Raw genomic sequence first — 25259 nt, 5'->3', positions numbered from 1 at the left:
AATGGGAGGAGGGGCTGTGGAAGGTCCCATGCTCCCAGACCCCAGTTCTGCCCCCTTCAGTGGCTCTGTGAAACCTGAACACACCCTGTGTCAGCTCCTCAGCTCTGAAGTCAGGGTGCCCTGACCCCCTTTTCTCACACCTGTCTTGGCAGAAATCAGTTTTCCTTACTTCCTGGCATCCTGAGCACAAGGCAGTCTGCTGCAGGTCTAAAGGGTTCTGATTTTCAGGAAATTCAGATAAAAGCAAAACTCAATGTGACACACTGTGAAATGTGCATTCCCTCTATTTCTGTTCTTTTGTGAAGACTTGTTCTCTGGCCAGTCCTTACTCTGACACTGGATTATGAATCAGGGAGAGGTGGATGGAAGAGACACCGAGGCAGAGAGGCAGGTTAACGTAAAACTACCAAACTAGGGGTGGTCATAGCTTTTAGACAAGGTAAAAGGTGACAGGCACAGCCACACAGCCAACCACTTATACAGGCTACCATGTAAAGGGCTCTAAGGAAACCAGGTATGGGTTTTGTTACAAAAATAAATAAATAAATAAAAGCTTAGGCTTGCATGAAAGCCTATTGTAAGACTCAAACTATAATTATGACGGTTAACTAGTTATTGGTAAGCTAACCTGAGGATTGTTTCTAACAGTTTTTTATGGAAAACTGTACTTTTAGGATGGAACTTACTGAGCCAAGCACACACTCACCCCTTCCAGCTCATTAGTGTGGTTAGTGAGTTTAACCTGGCCACTTAAATAGCCACTGTGGCAGACAGAATATCAGACAACGCTCTTGTACTAATTCTGGCCATCTTCCTAAAAAGTGGTGCTCCGTACTTTCAGCCCAGTTGAGCCTCAACCTATAGGAATGCAACAGGAGGATCCTCAGCACAGCAGCCAAATCCCTCCCTGATGAAGAGGGAACCCTGTGGCAACACACGTCCCACACATGCCTATCCATCCAGGGCAAGAAAAGCCAGACTTCGGGCCAACATGACATCTCAAATTCCTGTGGGAAATTTTTGTTCAATTCATTGAAGGCTTGGAGTCAAGGTCTGGGTCCCAGGGCATGAGATGTGCAATGAGCAGATGCAAACACAAAATGGCACTTTCTTTTCAGTGCAATTTGTATGCACTTTACATCATTGTTTGTATCCATTTCCACACCTTCTTCCTACTCTGGTGAGGACATATTCCATCCATTTTACAGATGTGAAAACTGAGGCCCACAAAGATTAGACAATCTTCTGGTTCAAAATCCTGCCCTCTTCCCATCACACCAGCAGTCCACAAGTCCAGTGGGCATTAGAATCGCCCAGGACCCGGTTTTAAAATGCAGATTCTGTTTCAGAAGATGGAGGAGGAAGAGGAAATCAGTGTTTTCAACCAGGGGCCAGGTGAGGTACAGGAGGTAGAGAAGAGATCACACTTTGAGAAACCTGGTTTTTGCTCCATGGCCTCCTCTCTTGACCTTTCCCACAAAGCAGGCTGTGGCCAGACCCTCTGGGCCCCACACTCTGCCAGGGAAGGAGCTGCTGTCACCAAGACTCCGAGTGATACAGAGCAGTCTGCTGGCATCTTGGGCACAGTGCAGGGCTGTTGCTGCCAGGTTTAAATGAGCCCAATTTGCTACAGAATTGTCAGCAAGGTTTGATTGTTGCTAAAGGAATCTCAACATGAGGACTTTTAAAATCCCATTTCTTCTGAATAATTCATTGCTTAATGAACAATGGGTCATGGATGAAATAAAAGAGGAAATTAAAAAGTTCCTGGAACTCAATGAAAATGAAAACACAACCTACCGGAACCTATGGGACACAGAAAAGGGAGTCCTGAGAGGAAAGTTTATAGCCATGAGTGCATATATTAAAAAGACTGAAAGATCCCAAATCAATGACCTAATGATACATCTCAAACTCCTAGAAAAACAAGAACAAGCAAATCCCAAAACAAATAGAAGGAGAGAAATAATAAAAACAAAAACTGAAATCAATGAAATAGAAACCAAAAAAACCATACAAAGAATTAATGAAACAAAAAGTTGGTTCTTTGAAAAAATAAACAAGATCGAGAGACCCCTGGCAAACCTGACTAAAATGAGGAGGGAAAAAAACCCAAATTAGTAGAATCAGGAATGCAAAAGGGAAGATAACAACAAACACCATGGAAGTCCAGGAAATCATCAGAGACTACTTTGAGAACCTATATTCAAATAAATTTGAAAATCTTAAAGAAATGGACAGATTTCTAGATACATATCATCCAAAACTGAACCAAGAGGAAATTAATCACCTGAATAGACCTATAACACAAAATGAAATTGAAGCAGCAATCAAGAGTCTCCCCAAAAAGAAAAGTCCAGGACCTGATGGATTCTCTGTTGAATTCTATCAGACCTTTAAAGAAGAACTGATACCAACCCTCCTTAAACTGTTCCACGAAATAGAAAGGGAAGGAAAACTGCCAAACACATTTTATGAAGCCAGTATTACACTTATCCTAAAACCAGGCAAAGACACCTCCAAAAAGGAGAACTATAGGCCAATCTCCTTAACGAACATTGACGCAAAAATCCTCAACAAAATAATGGCAAACCGAATTCAACAACACATCAAAAAGATTATTCACCACGACCAAGTAGGCTTCATCCCAGGGATGCAGGGGTGGTTCAACATACGAAAATCAATAAACATAATAAACCACATTAACAGAAGCAAAGACAAAAACCACTTGATCATCTCAATAGATGCAGAAAAAGCCTTTGATAAGATCCAACACCATTTCATGATAAAAGCTCTAAGAAAACTAGGAATAGAAGGAAAGTTCCTCAACATTATAAAAGCTATATATGACAAACCTACAGCCAGCATTATACTTAACGGAGAAAACTGAAACCATTCCCTCTAAAATCAGGAACCAGACAAGGATGCCCACTATCTCCACTCCTATTCAACATAGTACTGGAATTCCTAGCCAGAGCAATTAGGCAAGAAGAAGGAATAAAAGGAATACAAATAGATAACGAAATTGTCAAAATATCCCTATTTGCAGACGACATAATCCTATACCTTAAAGACCCAAAAAACTCTACTCAGAAGCTTCTAGACATCATCAATAGCTATAGCAAGGTAGGATATAAAATCAACATAGAAAAATCATTAGCATTTCTATACACTAACAATGAACAAACTGAGAAAGAATATATGAAAACAATTCCATTTACAATAGCCTCAAAAAAAAATCAAATACCCTAGGTGTAAACCTAACAAAAGATGTGAAAGACCTCTACAAGGAAAACTATACACTTCTGAAGAAAGAGATTGAGGAAGACTATAGAAAGTGGAGAGATCTCCCATGCTCATGGATTGGTAGAATCAACATAGTAAAAATGTCTATACTCCCAAAAGTAATCTACATGTTTAATGCAATTCCCATCAAAATCCCAATGACATTCATTAAAGAGATTGAAAAATCTACTGTTAAATTTATATGGAAACACAGATGCCACGAATAGGCAAGGCAATACTCAGTCAAAAGAACAATGCAGGAGGTATCACAATACCTGACTTCAAACTATATTACAAAGCAATAATGATAAAAACAGCATGGTACTGGCACAAAAACAGACATGAAGACCAGTGGAACAGAATAGAGGACCTGGATATGAAGCCACACAACTATAACCAACTTGTCTTCAACAAAGGCGCTAAAAATATATGATGGAGAAAAGACAGCCTCTTCAACAAAAACTGCTGGGAAAACTGGTTAGCAGTCTGCAAAAAACTGAAATTAGATCCATGTTTATCACCATATAACAATAGTAATTCAAAATGGATCAAGGATCTTAATATTAGACCACAAACTCTAAAGTTGGTACAGGAAAGAGTAGGAACTACTCTGGAATTAGTAGGTATAGGCAAGAACATTCTCAATGGAACCCCAGCAGCTCAGCAACTAAGAGATAGCATAGATAAATGGGACTTCATAAAACTAAAAAGCTTCTGTTCATCAAAAGAAATGGTCTCTAAACTGAAGAGAACACCCACAGAGTGGGAGAAAATATTTGCCAGCTACACATCAGACAAAGGTTTGATAACCAGAATATATAGGGAACTCAAAAAACTAAATTCTCCCAAAATTAATGAACCAATAAAGAAATGGGCAAGTGAACTAAACAGAACTTTCTCAAAAGAAGAAATTCAAATGACCAAAAAACACATGAAAAAATGCTCACCATCTCTAGCAATAAAGGAAATGCAAATGAAAACCACACTAAGATTCCACCTCACCCCTGTTAGAATAGCCATCATTAGCAACACCACCACCAACAGGTGTTGGCGAGGATGCGGGGGGAAAAAGGAACCCTCTTACACTATTGGTGGGAATGTAAACTAGTACAACCACTCTGGAAAAAAATTGGAGGCTACTTAAAAAGCTAGACATTGATCTACCATTTGATCCAGCAATACCACTCTTGGGGATATACCCAAAAGACTGTGACACAGGTTACTCCAGAGGCACCTGCACACCCATGTCTATTGCAGCACTATTCACAATAGCCAAGTTATGGAAACAGCCAAGATGCCCCACCACTGATGAATGGATTAAGAAAATGTGGTATCTATACACAATGGAATTTTATGCAGCCATGAAGAAGAACGAAATGTTATCATTCGCTGGTAAATGGATGGAACTGGAGAACATCATTCTGAGTGAGGTTAGCCTGGCCCAAAAAACCAAAAATCGTATGTTCTCCCTCATATGTGGACATTAGATCAAGGGCAAACACAACAAGGGGATTGGACTCTGAGCACATGATAAAAGCGAGAGCACACAAGGGAGGGGTGAGGATAGGTAAGACACCTAAAAACTAGATAGCATTTGTTGCCCTCAACGCAGAGAAACTAAAGCAGATACTTTAAAGCAACTGAGGCCAATAGGAAAAGGGGACCAGGAACTAGAGAAAAGGTTAGTTCAAGAAGAATTAACTTAGAAGGTAACACACATGTACAGGAAAGGGGGAGAAATGACCCAAACACTATATGCACATATGAATTAAAAAAAAAAAAAGATGGTGCCACAATAACTTAGGGACAAGGTGACGAAGGACTAGATTGGGAACAGTGTCCTTATGATCAAAAGTAATGGTGGACTGAAATGATAGAGCTGGCGACAAAATACAATGGAGCAGGTAGAATGATGGGCCAAGGAAGAATGAAGAGGCCAGGTGATTACCAAAGGTCTCTGAAGGATCCAGCCTAGACTTCAGGAAGGCAGTATGGGATACTGAACATACAGCATTTGCATTTCTATTGCTTCATGTTGTTAAATAGAGTAAATAAAATTTGACTGGTTTGTCAAAAAAAAAAAAAGAAAAAAATTTCAGCAAGGTTTTAGGATATAAAGTCAATATTAAAAAATTGTATTTCTGCATACTAAAAAATGAAATCTAAATGAAATTAAGAAAACAATCCCATTCATAATAGTATAGAAAAATATTAAATACTTAGAAACAAATATAACAAGAATGTGTAAGTTGTGCTCTGAAAACTATTAAACATTGTGGAAATAAAGCAAACCTAAAAAAAATAAATAAAATAAAATCTCATTTCTTTTTTCCATTTAATGCTTTTTTTGTACTTTTCTCCCATCTTTTAATAGAAAGAAAAACTGGGTGGGGACACATGAAAGAAAAAAAAGACGCAGCCAAAGTACTTGAGACTTGTCCTAATTGGGAGTTTTTAACAAAAATGGAAAAATCTTCCTCTGCACTTGTTCTGACCCATCTGTCAATCTTCATTTTTCCAGAAACACTTAGTACATGTCTTCAGCCCTTGCCCAAAAGACTGCCCTCCTCACTGAGAGGACACAGCCACAGGAGGTGAACAGGCTCCACAGTGTGGACCAAGCTTATTTTTTTTTCTTTTATTATTCATATGTGCATACAAGGCTTGGGTCATTTCTCCCCCCTGCCCCCACCCCCTCCCTTACCACCCACTCCACACCCTCCCTCTTCCCCCCACCCCCTCAATACCCAGCAGAAACTATTTTGCCCTTATTTCTAATTTTGTTGTAGAGAGAGTATAAGCAATAATAGGAAGGAACAAGGGTTTTTGCTGGTTGAGATAAGGATAGCTATACAGGGCATTGACTCACATTGATTTCCTGTGCGTGGGTGTTACCTTCTAGGTTAATTCTTTTTGATCTAACCTTTTCTCTAGTACTTGTTCCCCTTTTCCTATTGGCCTCAGTTGTTTTTAAGGTATCTGCTTTAGTTTCTCTGCGTTGAGGGCAACAAATGCTAGCTAATTTTTTAGGTGTCTTACCTATCCTCACCCCTCCCTTGTGTGCTCTCGCTTTTATCATGTGCTCATAGTCCAATCCCATTGTTGTGTTTGCCCTTGGGACCAAGCTTATGACAGATGAGCAAGAAAAAACAATATGTGCTTTATCATAAAAGAGCAGTGGTGGCCAGGCATGGTGTTACAAGCCTGTAATCCCAGCTACCGCAGATACCAAGATAAAAGGATTGCAGTTGGAGGCCTTGGGGGTGTGTGTGGGGGGGAAGCAGGAGTCTCTATCTGAAAAACAAACTAAAAGCAAAAGTGTTGTGGGCGTGGCTCAAGTGGTAGAGCACTTGCTCCAAGTTCAGTCTCCAATACAGCTTGTCCTCCCTACCCCCCACATTAAAAACAACAACAACAAAAAGCAGTGGCATCCTTTTTTTCCTCCAGTTTCCATGCTAATGGCAAACAGTGACCAGGACCCTGGGATGGCTGTGTGTATCAGCAATCCTGTTACAAACAGACTCTGTCCCCATTTCTGGAGAAGGACCTGGGCCCTATCACAGAACCTCTCCATGCAGGTGTCTCTAGCATTTACAGACTCTCAGCAATCTGAAGGTGCTCAGGAGAGGGAGGCTTTCATCTGGAGGGCTGGGTTGGGTGCAGAGCCTGCTGGAGCTCCTCCCAGGTGTGTGGCCAGTGAGCAGAGCCCCCCTCCAACCCCTCCCAAGGCCAGAAGTAGCTCAAGGTCCCAGGAATCCCTGCTCACTCACTGCCTTCTCCCAGACTGTCTTCCATGTAGAAAGAAGAGAATCCTCAGTGGGGCATGAACAGAGGAAGTTTCTGTGAGCCAGGTGCCTCCCCTCCTCCAATTCATCTTGCTGAAATTAAATTAACCTTCTTACAGCAGTGCCCCAGCAGGCTTCAGAATCTGTAAGACCGCTGTAAGTCTACCCCATCCCATTACTCCCAACACAGGCAGCCCCTGGTCCCAGACAGCTGATGTTTCTAGCAACTCCCTCTCACCTGCACCTCTCCGTTCTCTCTCTCTCTCCCCCTCCCCCTTTCGACCTCTGTACCTCCACTTCTGTCCCTCCTCTGTCCAGAATGTTTTCACACATTTCCCCCATCTTTGTCAGACTCCATCCCAAGAACTGGTGCAGCCACCCCTATACCCACCCTGCTCTTTCCCCAAGGCTTCCAGATGGCAGCCACACACACAGATGCTGCCTGTCACTGGGAACCTGACAGCTTCCCTCTGTCTGGACCTTGGTGCAGTCTTTCTCCCTCTTACAAGGCAAGTTGCTGTATATTCTCATAGGAAGGAGAGCAGCATCTAGCTCACAGGCAATCCTGAGGACTAACCAAGAAAATGTAACCAAAAGCTGAGTTCCTGCTTACAGAACCAGCAGGCTCTCAATAAATCCCAAGGTGACTCCCACTACTGCCTCGGAAGCAAAGTCCATGGTGGGTGTTTGGCTAATGTTTTGACTTGACAAAAAGTACTGGAGCTCCCTGGAAAATCAAGACACCTCAGAGAGAGAGGATGCTTTGACTTCCACAGCACTGCTGGTGATGTGTGCTAGCAAAACAGAACAAAGCAAGTAATACACCTGGGGCCAGAGCCTGAGTGTGACTGGACATTTTCACCTGGTATACACATAATCTGAAAAGAACATGGAGTTCTGATTTTTTTTTTTACTTTTTTTTCTCCTTTTATCATTTTTACATTTACTTACATGTGTATACATCGTTTGTGCCACCTCTTCCCCCCACAATGGATTTCTGATTTAAAAAAAAAAATCAGTAAAAAGAGTCCCTAAGGAGAAAAACAAAATAAGAAAAAAGAGAGACATTTTCTAAGCCTTTAAATCTTAATTTCTTGGCTAGCAAGATAACTACCATGAGCTTAAACTGTACTGGTGTGAGGTTTCCAATGCCAGGTTTTAATTCTCCTAACTACATAATAAGGTCTTTTATCTACATTTTATAGCTGAAGAAAACAAGTCAGAGTAAATGTCTTGCCCCAAACCACACAGCAGAGCTGGTGTGAGGTTAGGTCCACCTGGCGCCAAAGCCATGCACTTTCTGCTCCATCTGTAGCAAAGGCCAGCAGGTGCTGCAAAGGTGGTACTTAGCAGCTAATGTTCTTCCCAGGGTGAGCACACATTTATCAGAGGCATGTCTGGTGCTCTAGTGTTTTATTAGAAAGAAAGAAGAAGATTCACTGCTCTCTCTCACACCCCACAAAACATCAACAATTGCAGTCTTCTAGCCTGCTGGGGTTTTCCCTCCAGGACTTAGAAACTTCTAGTTAGACTTTCCCTCCTTCCCGTCTCAGTGCATTAATCAGCATTCTCATATGCATTTCCCCTTTTTCAAGATGTCAGTAGTAGCCTACATTCAGTTATGGCTACTGTCTTCACTGCTCAAACCTTGCACACTCTTACTCTAGCAACCTCAGCCTCACGAAGCTCAGAGCAGGGCGAACAGCCCCTTCTTAACTGTTTAACAGATGGCTCCGTGGATATCATGTTTAATATTCCCAAGTTCTTCCAGGGCAGGAAATCACAACCCACAAATGAAAGGCTATTTAGGAATGCATTTTTATTTCAAAATCCCTTTGCGCAAATCTTTGACATGTGGCTTTAGAATCTCTTTCGCTATAGAGAGCTTGTACTGAACAATCTACAGAAGGATCTGAAGGTTCCAAAGCCTTCCAATAAAACCCACATCTCCAGCTTTACAGAAAGAAAGGTGGACCCTTACACACAAATTAAGGCAAAACTCTTGAATAAGCACTTTCATCGTTCTCCACCCATTTTCCTCCTATTCCCAGCGTTTAAAATTTAAATTAGCAACAGAGGCCACAATTTTTAGAGTCAACTAATGCAGACATGAAGCACTTTGCATATATTATCTCATTTAATCCTGCCAATAAGTTTATGAGAAATGAGAGGCTTGGTGAGGGTGTTACAAAATTTGCTTGGAGGTAGCCAGGATTCAAAGTTAACTCTGACACCAATGCTTTGCCTCTAATTATTACACAATACCCCATTAGTCATGAAATATTTTCTTCCCTCCTAAAATTACTTCTTCAAGCAAAATCCTGCAGCTCAATGTCACAGCAGAATCCAAAAGGCCCTCTTTGCTAGGTCAGTATGCTTGTCACAACAGGGATAGAACACCAAAAAAGGTGGGAAAAAATGGAGATTCAGAAGAAAATTTTCTCTTCTGACCTTCTCCCTCCTGAGAGAGGTCAGATGAGCAGGCCCTGGAACAAATGGATGACCCTCTGGTCAGACTCCCATTCTGTGTTGATGAAATGCTGTCCCCTCCCAGTATTTCCCCCTCTGCCTCAGGCTCTAGTCCGTGAGTCATGAAACAAGGACAAGACTCCCGGGAAGTAGATGCCACAGCTGTACAGCCATGAAGCAGAAATGACAACAGACACAGGTGTGTATTATTTTCACTCCCCCTGTGCTCTCCTGACCCATGCAAGTGGATCTCTCACCGGGGGGAGCACGGGGATCGTCCATACACCAGTTCAAACCTGGCATGCTCATCTGAGCCCGCACAACTCACCGGTGACTCATAATCAAAACCTTAAGCCTTCATACGTTTCACCTTCGTGAACTTTCAAACTGAAATACTTCATTGCACTTGGGAGTACAGCAGGCACAGGCAACTCAGGTCTTCCCCACTCTCTTCATGAGGCCTGTTTTTTAAAATACATTATTAACGGTCAAGAGTTCCAACCAGAACTCTCCTGCCAAGATTTTATTTGGCAGAAGAAATTTATCTCCTAAAACTCAGGGAGTAAACACGAGTTCCAATCTTCTTGCTAAACTTTTCTCGCTTGAGGGAGAGATCACAAGTCTACTCAAACTCAGCATTTTAAAAATGAAATCTCAGTGCCCTTTTCTGATGCACTTACCCTCAGCGTTGGAACTGACGTCATCCTCCGCTCCTACCACATACCTCTCTCGACTCAAGGGTGGAGTGGGGCCCCGCCCCGGGGAACTGGGAAGATGGGCTTCTTCTCCAGGGTCTGTAGGAGGATCTGGTTCTGAAGGTACCGCCTCTCCATCATAAGGCTGGGGGCTCCTGTTTCTAGGGTAGGGTGGGGGGCCTTCCAGGGTCAGAGATGGGGAACTTCCGCCCGCCTCTGATGGAGCTGAGCTTCCAGTCCCTGTTTGGTCCAAAGGCTCCACGTGGCCTCTTAAATCCGGGGCCTCTACCTTCCCCACAGATGCCCCATCTTTGGTCTGAGGGTCCAAGGTGGCTAATTCTGTTTCGGAGTAGGATGGCCATTCACTAGGTGCTGGATGTGGCAAAGGGGACGCCCGATCAGAACCTGGAGGAGACATCCCACCTCCCAAATGGTCCGCATCAGCTCTCGAGTGGAAGGTCACATCCACCCTGCTGCGGCCATTCAGTGGCCCCTCTCGCTCCCCTGGGGGATGTTCTACTTCCTCCTCATTCTCGTCGTAATAATCCAAATTATCCTCAGTATAGTCACTTTCCAGGGTGGCAGCATGGCTGAGGGAATGTTTTAGGGGAGCCGAAGAGTGGGCTGTGAAAAGATCTCCTCCAGTGGTGGCTGGCCTGACATTGTCCAGGGGCGATGTGCTGCCGATGTGAAAAGCCCACACTCCAGGAATCCCCAGGTTGCTGAGTCTAAAGAGCAAGGACACAGTTGATTGTAACAAAAATATCCATTCACCTTTCCTTCCCCCAAAAGCAAGCCATTTATTTTAAAACCCTAAAGACTATTAAGATCAGATTTGGGGTTTTCTCTGGTATATAACACCAGAGGAAAGTGAGAACTGAAAGGATTACACTGGAATTTTGATGTCAGCTATCTTTTATTTAACATGATTCAAATGCCAGACCATCTACTTATAAATCTATTCTATACTCCAAATCCAAGTGTTTTAGCTAAAATCTGGCTATTGGAAAAAAACACGAAATGTGGGCATATTTTCCCTTCCTCAACTTTGTCTGAAAACTTGTCACACACTCACGAAAACTTATACTTAAAATTCTTCATCAAACACTTAAAACAGCAATGACCACTCTATGCTTTGGTCACCAGCCAGTCCCTGTGCCCAGTGCTTGACATTCTTCACTGTACTCTGCAAGGTAGAAATGGTGGTCAAGTTCAATTTTACTGAGGACAAAACAGGTTTTGAGAGGTTAATGAATTTTCTTAAGATGAATAATTGGCAGCGCTAAGACCTGAATTCAGTGCTGATGACACGTCCTAAACATTTAAATTACAAAATGTCAGAAAGTCAATAAATTATAGTCAATCAGCATCTGAATTAACATTCTACTGACTGATGAATCAATATACAAAACTCAAAAATGTATAAATGTCCAAGACTAAAAAAAAAATTGAGCAAATGTAGCACAAAGTTAAAGGGAAAATTAATCAAAATGGGTCATAGGTGAGAAAAGTCTTTCCAGAAATATCTGGAAACCAGATCACTCATTTTCTCCACTTGAGAAGAACGTGGATTCCAGTCGGTCTTCAAAATATTCTAATGATCATTATACATAAGATTCCTTTTGTTTTGTTTTTGTTTTATAGGCAGTACTAGGGTTTGAACTTGGGGCTTCATGATTGCTAGGCAGGCGCTCTACCTCTACAGCTATGTCTCCAGTCCTTTTTGCTCTGTTTATATTGGAGAACCTGGATCCACCTATTTTAGGCTTTTCTATCATAGTTGGGATAACAGACAGCAGGCACCATCACACCCTGCTTTTTCCTGTTGAAATGGGTCCTCACAAACTTTTTGCCCAGGTTGACCTTGAACCATGATCCTCCTAATCTCAGATTCCCAAGTAGCTAGGATTACAGACATGAGCCACAGGTGCCCAGCTACACATAAAAATAACAGAAAAGTTGAGCTAACAAGGATCTGACTAGCTTGAATATACCAGTTTGTATATATTCTTCTGATGTTTATACAAAATACCATGCTCAAATTCTCCCACGCTATGGAATTTCCTCAAAAGTCCGCAATCAGAAAGAGTGAATGACTAATAAGATAAATTTTAAACGTCATTGAATTGTATAAGAATGGGAGTCTTTTTTGCTCTTTGGGGTAGGTATTCATCATGTTCATTTGGATTTCAATATCAATATTTTCAATTTGAAATATTCTCCCTCCCGTGTGTGTGTGTGTGTGTGTGTGTGTGTGTGTGTGTGTGTGTGCCCGCGTGAGCGCACATACATTTGTGACTGGTTATATACACTCCTGCTGCTCCTGCTATAGTTAACTCAGGGAAAGAGAAGCAGAGCTAGCATCCTTTGTGCAATATGCGGCATACATTTGATACATTCATAAGAATGAATGATGTGCTTTTCAGCAAGCAAATAAGAAAAGCTAAAGAATTTAAGAGAAAATCCTAGAGGTCTGAGGAGATCGAGCACTTTATCACAGTAGAGGTGTGGCAGCTGTGAAATTTCTTCTTGCACTGAGAACAGAAAACTATAAAAGCTTCAAAATGTAGGAAAATAGAAATTACAGCAGGTGAAAGCTACATAAAATAGTCTTTAATGAACTATAAATCACTATCCTGGCTTTTCTCATCTTACATGATGGGAAAGTTTATTCTAAACTCCAAGGTCATCTGGAAAGCTTAGTGATGGAAAGTACTTCATTTATTTCCTAGAAAGGAAAACTGTGCTACAAAATGGAGTGGTAATGCCTTCCTGCTTGAGTTCTTAGGAAGATTAAGTGAAGAAACACCACAAAAAAATGTGGCACAAGCTACATGCATAAGACCTACTTAGCAACTACTGACTTTCCTTCTCAAGTTAGAATAGTGTAATTCCCCCAAATGCAAATGCACATATTCATTTTTAAATATGCAGAAGAGTATGACAAACATTATGAATTATTTAATGTATGACCTTTGGCTTTACATGGGATGAATTTGAGAAAAAGAAAGATTCCATTGACTAGAAAAATAACTTTTCTCTTTAGTGATGCATACTGAAGCATTTAGGGGTAAACCCGGATGGTGTTCGTGCTTACTTTAGTTTAGAAACATGTTAAATGTTCATCAGTAAGTTGGCTTTGTAATGCAGAACACACACGATGTTCTGGAGAGGGTCAATGGAGGGCTGTGTCTGTGTGTGCATGTGTACTGAGTGTATGTGTAGGCATTAGATCTCAGCAACCCAGGTGGCTGTGGTAGGGGGACACACAGCTTTTCCTCACAGGCGTCTTGGTCCCCGTTGCCTCCTGTCCCCTGTGTAGATATCAACACTGGCTCCAGTGCTCTGTGATTGTTTATCTACCTTACTGGAGTTTGTGCAGGGTCTGGACCTTAAAACTCTTGGCGTTTCAAGTGCTCAGCCCCAAACTCCTTCAGCCCTCTATACTATCTGAGGAGCAGAGAATCTGTGAGCTCCTGAGAAGGAGAGGAAAGTGAAGAGGAGAGAGGAAAGGAAAGAGGAGAGAGAGAGGCAATGAGCTAAGTTGTTCCAGGGTCTAGACCAAGTAGCATGCTACACAGGGAACTAACGATGCCTGACATGGCCACAGAATGGGAAAGGAGACAAGGACTCAGCAGAAAATAGAGTAGGTGGTTCTGCACTCCAGACCTGAGCTTGCTTGAACTGTGGCTTAGCCAATGAACTCTAAGATCATAGGCATCTAACTTAACTTGGCTACACATATTTGTAAAATTGAGTAACAGTAGTACTTGCCTCCTACAATTCTGGTGAGTTTTAATTAAGATAACATCTACAAAGTGTTTATCACAATGCTTAGCAAATAATATGCTCTTAATGCCAGTTCTAAATAACTGTCTCTGACTGTAGTGTCTACTCTTTGGTAGCCAAGCAGAGTAAATGGCATATAAAAGTGGCAGATGTTCCTGTATCTAGGAGTGGCTCGATGAAACTGAGAAGCAGTTAAGGGAGGCCAGAAAGTAACCAGTGTGTTGGGGGCCACTATTCGGGAAAGGCTTAAATGCACAAGCAAACAAAATAAAATCCATCTGGGGTTCATAAGGCTCATACTAGCACTAATGAGGCTGACAAAAATGTAAAAGGGCTTATTAACACACTAGCATAAGCCACTGGTGAGACTAAGGAATGGGTTCAATTGCGCTCACCCCGTGGAAAATCTACCAGTATGATTTCAGGTTCTGAAAACATAAAGAAATGCTAAAAATCTCCTATCCGTTTTATTTTTTTCCCAAATTATATTACTCTTAATTTTTAACAGTATCTGTCTGAAAGACTAAATCACAACATCTCCTCCTGTGAAGTGACTAACCTGGAAAACCTCCATTAAGGCAGTTAGATTACTAGATACTTTTATGTGGTTCCAAGAGCAATGTTCTTCATAGCAAGCCATGGTGGCTCTACGCTCCATGTTACTTACTGGTAGAGGTTTTTCACAGACTGTTCAGTGCTAGTCAAGCTGAAGTATGGTCCTTCTCTCTTTAGGTCCTCAGCCTCCCCTCGGCAGAAGCCCACCCGGGCTGGAAGCTGGAGCTGGACATTGTAAGACTCTTTGGGACGGGTTCCAAAGAACTGAAGGCCATTGGCAGGATAAAGGAAGAGGGCGTACGTGTCAGACCCATCAGATGCCAAAACTGCTTGGAAAGTGTTCAACTGTGAAAAAAAAAAGTTATTGGAAACATCCCTAAAAAACAAACAAACAAAGGAGACAAAATTCAGAAAGCAAACAAGGTCCCAGAGTGCAAAGGATTTTTGCCCTTTTCAGAATTTCCTCAAATTTGTTTTAAACATAATTTCCTTTAGAATTTCCTCTTCAAATTACAAATGTAACTTGAGAAGTGATGTTATTTCTTACCATGAGCATCTTCTATCAGTTTGGATCAATAGTTGAAATACACACAGGTAAAACATAGGTTTTTTTTTTTTTTTTTTTTTTTAATTTAAGGTGAGAAATTTCTCTCATCCAAAACCCTTTCAGAGCTAAAAGGAATAAAATGAACTTGTGATTCCCTCCAGTCACTGCCCTCGTTTATAACCTAGGGCTTACATCTCTCTTCTGGACCATCCATTCATCTATCTATTTATTAAGTGCCTACTATTATGGGTGGGTGCTGTGTCAGGCGCTGGCTCATCTGAAGGCCTCTTTGCTGCTCTCACAGCCTCAGTCTCTTTTCACCAGAGTTGTCCTCAAGTCACAGATGAGGGAAGAGAGACCCAGGGTCTAGCAGATATGCTTCAAGTCAGGTAGCTCCTTACTAATGCTTAGCACGAAGTTCAAAGAATTTGTAACCTGGCCCTGTCTCCCCTCCCAGGCTCGGTTCCACTGCATCTTCACCAGACTATCTGGCAGTCCCCATATGAACTATGTACACTAAAATACTTTGTCATTCTTCTTTGTACCTAGAAACCCTTCTGATCTTCCAATGCTGCCCCTTAAGGATACACTGTGACTCCCTGTAGAACCATTTCTGCTCTATTACCCTCATAACACATTGGTAGGCGTTTCTAGTTAGTAGTCACCTCACGTCACTTGGTTAACTGTCTGTACATTAACTTGAACAGCTGAGAGAGCCTGCTAAGCAAAGGAGCAAGGACAGAGACAGTGCCTGGGGCCATCCCAGAGTTTATCAGGGGAAACAGCCGCAATTGGAATTGTAGGAGAATTACTGGGGAAGGTGGATGAGGCCACAGAGGAGGGTGTGTGCCAAGACCTCAGGGTGGGGACAGGGAGGCCCCCTAGAAGTAGCCTGCTTATCCTGCTGATAAACACTGCAGGAGCCAAAGCAGACCAGAGAGAAACCGGGAGCTGAGCTAACCAGACTCAACCAACACCCACGTGACTACAGAATTGCTCTCTGCTCGTCAGTTTGCTCACAGTTTTAACAAAACATTTCTTGCCTTTACCTTCACTCAGCTGTTTGCCCCTTATTCTTTAAAAGATCTGTTAATGATACTTGATTATCTTAAAAAGATGCTGTATTCAGGACTGTAAGTCTGCCTCACACTCATTTCACAACTCAGTAGGGAAGTGGGGAGGGATTTAAACAATATTGCTTTATAAATAACATATCTTTTAGAAACATCATTCAGTAGCATCATTACCTTCCCCTTTTGCTCAGGAGACAAAATTAGGCACACAGCAGAACATCACTTTTAACTAAGTAAAACAACAAGGAAGGAATGCGTTCTTGCTCTTGGTCTGTCCTGGGTTCTTTGCCAAGTTGTTCTGACTCTTTTTGAATGTTAATCTTTCCTTTCAATGTTTAATTTCAAAGTATAGTTTTGAGATTTTGCTGATAGGATGAAGAAATGCAAGTGTCAGACACACTTTTCTAGAAAAAAAAAACTATGTAAACTTTAAGTTCTGTATCAGAAAGTCTTGTTTGCTGTGTAAAAAAAAATTTCATTCATTCATTGTTCAGATCACAAAGTAGTAGACAGGGGACCTCCCACATGTGTTATTGTTGTAATTGTTGATTCTTTCATCAGCAAAGCTTGACTTTGCCACAAACAAAAGGCAAAGCGTGTTTTCTAGAATCCTTCACAGTTAGGAAGCCTTAACTTCTCACAAATGTAAACAAAGCCTGTTCCGCCTCATGGCTCCACAGAACACATACTTCACCGTCAATTATCATGGGTCCAACCACTTTGGAGTCTCATTTCAGTATGAATAAAGTTCAACCAGGGGAAGAGAAAGAATCCCATCTCAAAAAGCTAAGCTTTAAAGGCTCCTGCCATAGACTATTGCCCACAATCAACACCAGATATGAGGAATCCTGGTTCTAAATTTAGAGGAATTCTGTCAGATAAGGCACTGTATAGACTGTGAGGAGTTGAACGGGGTGGGGGAGAAGGGTGGGAAGAAGTAAACAGAGCAGTAAGGGGAGGGTCTGACTTTTTCCTGTGGGTCTGGGTATTTAGTACATTATTTTATTCATTCTTTCAGTCAGCCAGCCAGATATATTTCAATTAAAATGTATTTGATGTCTTTTACATCAAATACATATAAGCACTCATTACAGGTGACAAGTGTTTCCTGGAACAGGCAAATATCACATGAAGAAAACAACTTCTTTTTAATAGAATTTATGATCCTGAAGTGCACTCCAAAAGAGTTTGGCTGTTTCAAAGCCACCCACACAGCAAAAGATCACTGGTAAAGTTCTCTGTCAGGTCGACAAATTCTACATCTAATTGTGAAAGTGGCCACTTGTTGTAGTCCTCAAGGGTCCTCTTCCCAGGCACTGCCTCACTGACTTCCAAACCGGAAAGGTCTTCACATTCTTCCATACAGCCTTTGCGAGGGCCCCACTGGCTCACTTGTGCTCTGAAGGGAAGTCCTCAGATGGGCTGCCAAACCCTACACAAGGGTCACTGGTTCCTGACTTCCCCAGATCCCAGAGAGGAGAGAGGGGCCTCCTCAGGGAAAGGAGCAGTACAGAGAATAGCTGGCCAGTGCTGCAAGCTTGAGGAGTCTGCCATCCTGTTATCAAGGAGAAAAGCCAGAACCCTCAGCAGAAACCAGGCAGAAAGCTGTCCCCCCACCTCCAGGTTCAGGACATCACTGCCCAGTGTTGATGTGACACATAGCAGAGCTAGGCTGATGCTCCCTAAGGGTTTCTAACTTTTGCAATTTGTTTAATTACTAACAGTCATCTGGCAAAAAATCCAAATAGTGCCAGCCCTTTCCCAAAGGGACTGCCTACACAGGCTTTAAAAAAGAAAACGAAAACTGAAAAGTAAGGCGACTCCTTCAGGGTCACAGAGTTCTCCTCCCTCAGGACACATGCCCACTCGAGCTGAAGGACCACTGCCTTCTGGACTCCGATGTTTGGTGTGAACACCACCCTTCATCCCTTGGTGTAATTCTTCATTCCCCACTGCCTATAGGACACTGTCATGTGCATGCTTTTCCCTCACTGGTCTTTCTGCCCTAGATCTTATGGCTTCTGCCAGAAATTCTAAAATAAATGCTCAATACCATCACATACCCAATATAAATATCCTTCCTGACACTTACTCTTCAGCAAAGCTTCTGCATTTTTTAAACCAATTTCCATATGTGTCTTTACTCTCTCTGTCTTCACAGCTATATCCAGACTCAGGGTAAACTCTCAAGTAAACTGCAGACCTCCCTCTTCTGGTCTCCAGCTCCAGAAATCAAAAAGCTTAGGCTGAGCATGGTGGTGCACGCCTGCAATCCCAGCTACTCAGAGACAGAGGCAGGAAGTTTATGAGTTTAAGGCTAGTCCAAGGAAACCCCAAAATCACTCTCAAAAACAAAAGGGCTTAGGGTGTGGCTCAAGTGGTAGAGCATTTGCCTACCATGTGTGAGATCTTGGGTTTAATCCCCAGTACTGCCAAAAAAAAAAAAAAAAAGGCAGGAAAGCTACAGCAAAATTCCAGCTTGGTCTGACTCTCATTCATCCTTTACACCAAGTCAACATGCCTGGTCCCCACATTAAGACCTCCACCTCCACTGGGCAACCTTATATATAACCCATCCCTAAAATGATAACACAATACTCCTCCCCTGAAAACAAACAAAAACACACAGAGAACAACAAACATAGCTAAAGTACACACTTATTCTTGTGTCTTCCATCAATAACTTCTTTGAAGATCAACACCATGACTTCTTTGGTGTTGTGAATGTCTGTGAGCTGCCCATGACAGATTAATGGAACTGATAAACACTATTTGCTGGATGCAGTTACTACCTTGACATTCCTGCCATTTCAGGTACAGAATCCCATCACACCCAATGTGAATGAATGTCCATGGAGAGAGAGAAAGGGCACCAATGAAAAGTGTTTTAAATGGCAAAGATGCCATTCCTCTGATTTCTTCAAGTTTCCCAAACTTTGCAATACAAGGTTAGTATAGCAAGATTTAAGAAAGCCATACAGAGCTCATACAATCCTTCAAGCAAAGGAGATTAGTGTTTGCCAAAATCTATCTCCAGTAAACCATAAAAGCAAGCACTCAAGTCCCAGGACTCTTAAAATATTCAGAAGAACCTTCAATGTGGGTAATTGAAAAACATCCTCATGCAAACTAACTCTCCATCTCCTTTCTAAATGAAACAAATTCTGAAGCCAATTAAGCATATGGCAATGTCTGAAGAAAGATGTTATCAGAAAAGTTAAAGAGAGAATCTACAAATCTTTCCCCACCCTAACTCCCATCCAAAAAAGAAAAAAAGGACTAGAAAAGGTTGTAATTCAGAAAACCCTCTATTTTAAAGAATCCTTCCACAAAGGACTTGTCTCACAGAATCCTTACAAGATTGAGAAACAAAAGAACTAGAATCTGGTCTTCTCAAGTCAATGTAGGGGAACACAGGCTGGCTGAGCACCCACACACACTAGGTCTAAGGAATCAAAGCAGCTACTTGACAATGTCCCTTGATTAATTCTCACAACAATCCTGTAAGGAAACTAAGACTGTGCATGAGTCAGTACTTCCAAAATCACTGGGTAGCCTTTCAAAAAATATTTTTATTGCAATGTTTTATCTTGTTATTGACTTCACGACCAACCTGAAAGTTTGACAAGGAAGTATTATTGAGGCTAGGGTGTGGTTCAGTGGTAGAGCATTTGCCTAGCATTCATGAGGACCTGGGGATAATTCCCAGCAATGAGAATGAAAATGAGAAAGAGAAGAGAGAAACAGAGAGAGAGACAGACAGACAGACAGAGAATATGAATATATCCATGCTGAGAAAAGTAATTAATAGTCATCTCATCAGTGTTGTAACTTTGATTTCAGATAAGCCCTGATAAAATTGGGATCCCAAAGCTCTAGCATGGTCTCATGATCTCAGAGCCTCTGTGAAAATGTTCTTCTCTCTGATTCTTCTCACTCAACTTTGTCTTTCTTTTTTTCTGTTGACAAAGTAGGACATACAGCTGAATTCTCTTCAGAGTATTGGAAGGCTAATTTTGATATTAGATCAAAAGTGTCCTTCACAGCAAATTTCATTCCAAGTTCATGCTTCCTTTGAATGAAACATAGCTCTAAAAACTCTCCTGGTACTAATATCACATTAAGATAATTAAACTCAAACCCTATTTATTAGAAATCTTTGAAAAAAGCACAACAATAATTGTTCTATCTACCTATATACATCACTCACACCAAGGAAATGGGTCTTGCATGAAAAGTCTGGGTATAATTTTTTTAGAAAACCTAAAACCCAAGAAATCTGTATTCTAAGTCTGCCTTTGTCTCACTAAGAGCAGAATTCTGGAAATCCCTTTACCATAGATATTTGCCATTATCTATGAAATGGAAACAGTAATTCTTGTGTTTATCTTGTAAGATGGTGATAGGCAAACAGTATGATACAATGTTCTGACAAGAATTTATCAAGATAGCTTGAATAGACAACACATTTACTATTTTTTAAATAGTCTGTTTTTGTGGGCTCTTACCTTCTCAGTACCATCAAAAAGAGCTCTCTTTCAAAAAAACCAAACGAAAAACACATGGATCCCCTGCTTAAAATCTTTCAAAGGCTGCCCACCACCAAGAGATGGAATCCACACACTCCACAGAGCATGACCTGCCACTACCCCATGGCCTTTCCAGCATCCTATCTCACTACCCTTCCTCTTCAGTAATATGTACCACCTGCCATGCCCGCCCCATACTCCATAGCATGTGTTATCTTTTCTATCTCAAATGTTCTACTCAACTCAAAGTGCCTTCACTAAAATTTTCTCAGATGGAGTCCCCTAAAAAGGAAAGATTAGGGCCAACCTCCTTAAGTCGGAAAGCTACTACACTTACTATAATGAAAAATAATCAATGTTTTTAGCAAGCACGAGGTTCTTCACAGTCAGATTATGTCCTCTCGCAGTGTCTATTCCAGTACTGGCATGCACTAAAATGGCTTGTTGGATGAATAAATCTCAAGCATATTTGAATATAAATTATTTGTATATGCACACGAAAAAGTCACATATGTAAGTTTCTTTTATAAAGACTGCAAGCAAATATAATGAAGTATGAGCATTGGTGACCTCCAGCTAGTGGAATTAGAAATGTTTATTTTCTTGTTTTCCAAAGTTTCCATTGGAATGTGACACTTGATTTTAAATATTTTTAATTATAAACAAAATGAAGAAATGAAACAAAATAGTAGGGCCTTGCTGTATCTGTCTTTGTAGCCTCTCTAACTCTCTCTCTCTGGCCCAGTGACATGCACAAAGGCATGCAATTTGTTTGACTATAATTGATGTCAAATTCATACATTTAAAAAGTTATCCAATAAACAAAAGTAAGTGTTGCTTGGCCAAAAACCTGAATAGTAAGAAACCATGAAGTCAAATGATTTTTATTTCTAGATCTTCTTTACTTAGTACAGGTTTCAGGAAATGGTCCGCTTACTCTAAGACACAGAACAAGAACTGCACCATCTTGAAGGAGTCATTGGCAGTGGGCTGGCTTCTTCACCTCTAAGTGATGACAAGTGCTATCTTTCCATAGCCAAGAAACACTTTGGTACATTAAAATAAATAGGGCTTTGCCCTTGGACTATGACATTGTATATGCAGGTCTACTTTCATAGAAGGAAGACTCCCTCCTCCAGAAATGAGGCAATTTACCATTTACCAAACTACCCTGGCCCCACCCCATGTCCATTTGGAGTTCTTCAAATGTGACTGCCAAGACCAAAGACTTGAGCCCTGGTTGTTTTGCTTCCTCCATGAAGACCATAAAATACACCACAGACAGCCTCCTGAAAACTAAGGAGCATGTAAATTGGTACCTGGAGAGCAATTTGGCAAAAGCTATAATGAACCTTACTAAAAAGTATATCCTCTCTGGCCTATCAGTTGCACTTCCTGGGATGTCAACTAAGGACATGTGCAAAGATTTAACTCTTTAAAAAGGGTTTTGTGGTATTATTTATAATAATGAAAACATGGGAAAATAACCTTAATGACTACTGGGAACGCGGGTTGAGTGAACTGCAAAAAATGCACTGGATGGAATACTACATGGTCATTATAAGTGATGTTATAGAAATATATTTGCTATTTGAATATATTCAGATATTCTGAATATATTATTATTCAGCGAAAAGGGAAAGTTATATAACAGTATGTGCAATGTCAACCCATAATCCCTGATAACAATAATAAAATGCAGAAGAAAGAAATTATGGAAAATGGATACACAAAAATATTTAACAGCTGTAGGAAAATGATTAGTTTGTCTTTTTGAAATTTCCTGTGTTTTCTGATTGTACTTGTGTATTACAGGTGATTCTAAAAACAGTTAACTGTCTTATGTTCCTCCGGTCTTTGGCACTCCGGTCTTCATTTCCCTAAGAACTTCTCCTTGCTAAAGTAACCACCTGTGGAAGCTTTAGAATTACCCTAGCGACAAGGGCCTCCTTCACTTCCAAGCCACTTCAGCTATGGTGCCAGCAAAAAAATAAAATTAAGAACAAAAAAAATCGGGTTCAGCACATTATAGAAAAGAAGAAATCCCTAGCCAGTCCCAAAATTCAAGCCCATCGGTCATTCCCCCCCTCCCCACCCCTACTTACCTCTCCTGAGGGCGTAGCCCCACGCCTGACCTCCTCATAGGCGCCCACTTGCTCCCAGGTGGCCAGGAAGGCGTGGGTGGGGACGAAGCTGGCCGCCGAGCGCGCGAAGCCTGTGCGCACATAGCGGGCGGCCAGGCTCAGCACTGCCGGGGAGGTGTCCTCGCGGTACAGGACCCGGCCCCTGCCACGGCTCGTGTCGATGTCAGCCAGAAAGGGGGCGATGGCCGGAAAGTCTGTAGGGAAATCATCGTCCACATATTGGGTCTCCCTGGGAAAGTCCTGGGTGGAGATGATGCCATTGGTGCCCACCTGGGAGAAGAGAAGAACAAAAAGGTGAAGGTCACTCAGGCCCTAGGGCGGCCAGCTCCAGTGGGGCGTCTCCCCTCCCCGCCCCCGCCCCCAGTTCCGTAGGGAGGGAAGGGACTGCTCGAGGCAAAAAGCCTCTGCTCTTCCTCACTTGGCTGGGAGTTCAGGTTCAGGGCCACCAGAGCAACTTTAATGACCGTCCAGCCCTACCCTCCAGCGTGGTGCAGGCAGTAAGTGTAGACGCCTTAGAACTCATCCACCCACCCATCTTCTCGCTCCTCGCACAACCCTGGAGCTCCAGATCCCTGGGGAGAAAGCCCCTGGATGGCGAAGGGCACAGCCAGCTCTTGCAGCTGTGCACAGCCTTCTCACGGCCCTCTCTGCAAACCCCACCTTCTCTTCTGCCTGGGATGCCTATGCAGCTGAGAACAATTCTTAACTATTCCCCTCGGGGGTCATTCTTACTCCTCCACAGCTGCAAAGTCACATTTCCCGGGGGGGGGGGGTGGAGGAGGGGATTATTTCCTCCCTTCCCTAGGCAGGGGACAGACAGACACTACACTGACCCCTGGAAAGAAGCTGCGAGAAATGCAAAGAGTAGCACACCGGGCGGGGAGGGCTGAACTTACGTAGAGGTGGCTGAACTGGGCATCGTAGAAGCGCAGGGGAACTGCCAGCTTCACGGCAGCGGAGCTTTCGTCGTCGCCTTCCTGCAGGAGCTGGTCTCCCCGCGACTCCCCATAGGGGAAGAGCTCGCCTGGGTGCAGCGCCGCGGCCCAGGGCAGCAGCAACAGCCACAGCAGCAGCAGCGGTGGCGGTGGCAGCGACGGCCGCCCTGCCGCCCGGTCCCCCCGCATGCTTGCTCGGCCCGTGGGCTGGGCTGTCCCGCCGTAGAGAGAGCCAGCCGCGGTCCCGCCCGCCAGCCCGCTAGCCTCCGCTGGCTTCCAACCCAGATCCCTGGGAGCGCCCGGGCCAGGCGGGACTGCGGGCCCGCCCAGCGCGCTGATTGGTTGCAGCCCTCGGCCAGGGACCAATCACGGGCTCTGAGAAAGTTGGCCAGCCGCAGCCACATCTGGTTCTTGTTAAATTTGCTGTAGGCAGCGGTCGCGCGAGCGCCGGGGCTGGCGAGGTAAAAATTCCCTGGCCCGGGCTGTTGGGGGCTGCTCCCTCTCCTCCTCCTCCGCTCCCCGAGAGCCCCCGGAGTCTTCCCCTACCTTCCCGGAGGGTCCTGTTGCCCCTGGGACCAAATGGCCAGCGAGGACGGAGGGCCCCGACGCAGCAGGAGATGACCTCAGGGCCAAAGGGACCCCCGCGGCGAGTGCAGCTGCTGGTGGGGCGGCGGGTCTGCGCCAGGCGGGTGGTGGGCTTCACTGTGGGGCTTGTGTCCTGTCCTGAGGACCCGGGCGCTCCTGGCCCTTGAGGCCAGGACCTGGGCAAGAGAATCAAAGGCGCATTGTCGCAGCTCCCACCCAGAGAAGGCCTGCAGAGAAGCGCCCCTTTGTACCGAGCCCTGGGGCTGATTCCTGGGTTCCATCCCCCTCCGCAGGGCGCGCCGCTGGGGAAAGACTGCCACCCCCTGAAATGCCCGTCGGTCCTCACCAGGCCGTGCTGTTTACCTTCCCAGGAGAAAACCGCGCCTGGGAAGACCATGAATCCGACTGTGTGATCCACCCCATTTGGGACGTGGGGTGAGGCATCCCGTTTATGAACCAAGCTGAAATGGGCCAGGCGCCGGGGTGGAGGGACCTGATCTTTTGCCCGCTGCCTGCGGCCCTAGAAGCTGCTCTCGCAGGCAGCCCCAGGAGTCAGTAACCTGAGCTGCTCTGCAGGACTGGAAACCACACAACCTGGAGCAGCTGCGGGGGTGTGGGGGAACCCCGAGCACCATAAACATCCCCTTTGCAAAGCCTCAGGAGCCGGACGAGATTTTATTACCATTTCATTATCAGGAGCTTGAAATTTCCCATAGTCTGTTTTCTGTCTTACTTTCCCCGCCCCCCCCCACTGGATCCTTAAGACTCTAAAAACTTTAAAGACATCAGAGTGTGAAACTCACAGAGTCAACACAAAGTGGAAAATTGGCCCAAAGCAGTTTGCTTCCTCAGAGAGTTATATATTTGC

The 25259-nt window shown here is 43.3% G+C and overlaps 1 protein-coding gene and 1 long non-coding RNA gene across 4 annotated transcripts in view; one reads left to right on the top strand and one right to left on the bottom strand.

The window, feature by feature from the left end:
* Nid2 (nidogen 2) overlaps positions 1 to 24863 on the bottom strand; it is a 63020-nt gene extending 38157 nt beyond the window's left edge. For both annotated transcript variants that reach the window (XM_074067978.1, XM_020179508.2), the window contains exons 1-5: positions 24738 to 24863; positions 23768 to 24567; positions 22833 to 23141; positions 14691 to 14923; positions 10220 to 10962 (exon numbers count right to left, since the gene is read on the bottom strand). In XM_074067978.1, the coding sequence (XP_073924079.1) occupies positions 10220 to 10962; positions 14691 to 14923; positions 22833 to 23141; positions 23768 to 23995 (1513 nt within the window). In that variant the 5' untranslated portion in view covers positions 23996 to 24567; positions 24738 to 24863. The remainder of the gene's footprint in view (positions 1 to 10219; positions 10963 to 14690; positions 14924 to 22832; positions 23142 to 23767; positions 24568 to 24737) is intronic.
* LOC141421575 (uncharacterized) lies at positions 24135 to 25044 on the top strand. Of its 2 annotated transcripts, none has more exons than XR_012446168.1 (2): positions 24135 to 24267; positions 24763 to 25044. It is a non-coding gene; the product is annotated as an uncharacterized lncRNA (long non-coding RNA). The 2 variants fall into 2 exon arrangements; XR_012446167.1 differs by having other exon boundaries at positions 24235 to 24267; positions 24685 to 25044.
* The last annotated feature ends 215 nt before the right edge of the window (positions 25045 to 25259 follow it).

This window comes from Castor canadensis, chromosome 3 (genome assembly GCF_047511655.1).
Source record: "Castor canadensis chromosome 3, mCasCan1.hap1v2, whole genome shotgun sequence".
Lineage (NCBI taxonomy): Eukaryota > Metazoa > Chordata > Mammalia > Rodentia > Castoridae > Castor > Castor canadensis.
This window is presented reverse-complemented; position numbering and strand designations above follow the sequence as displayed.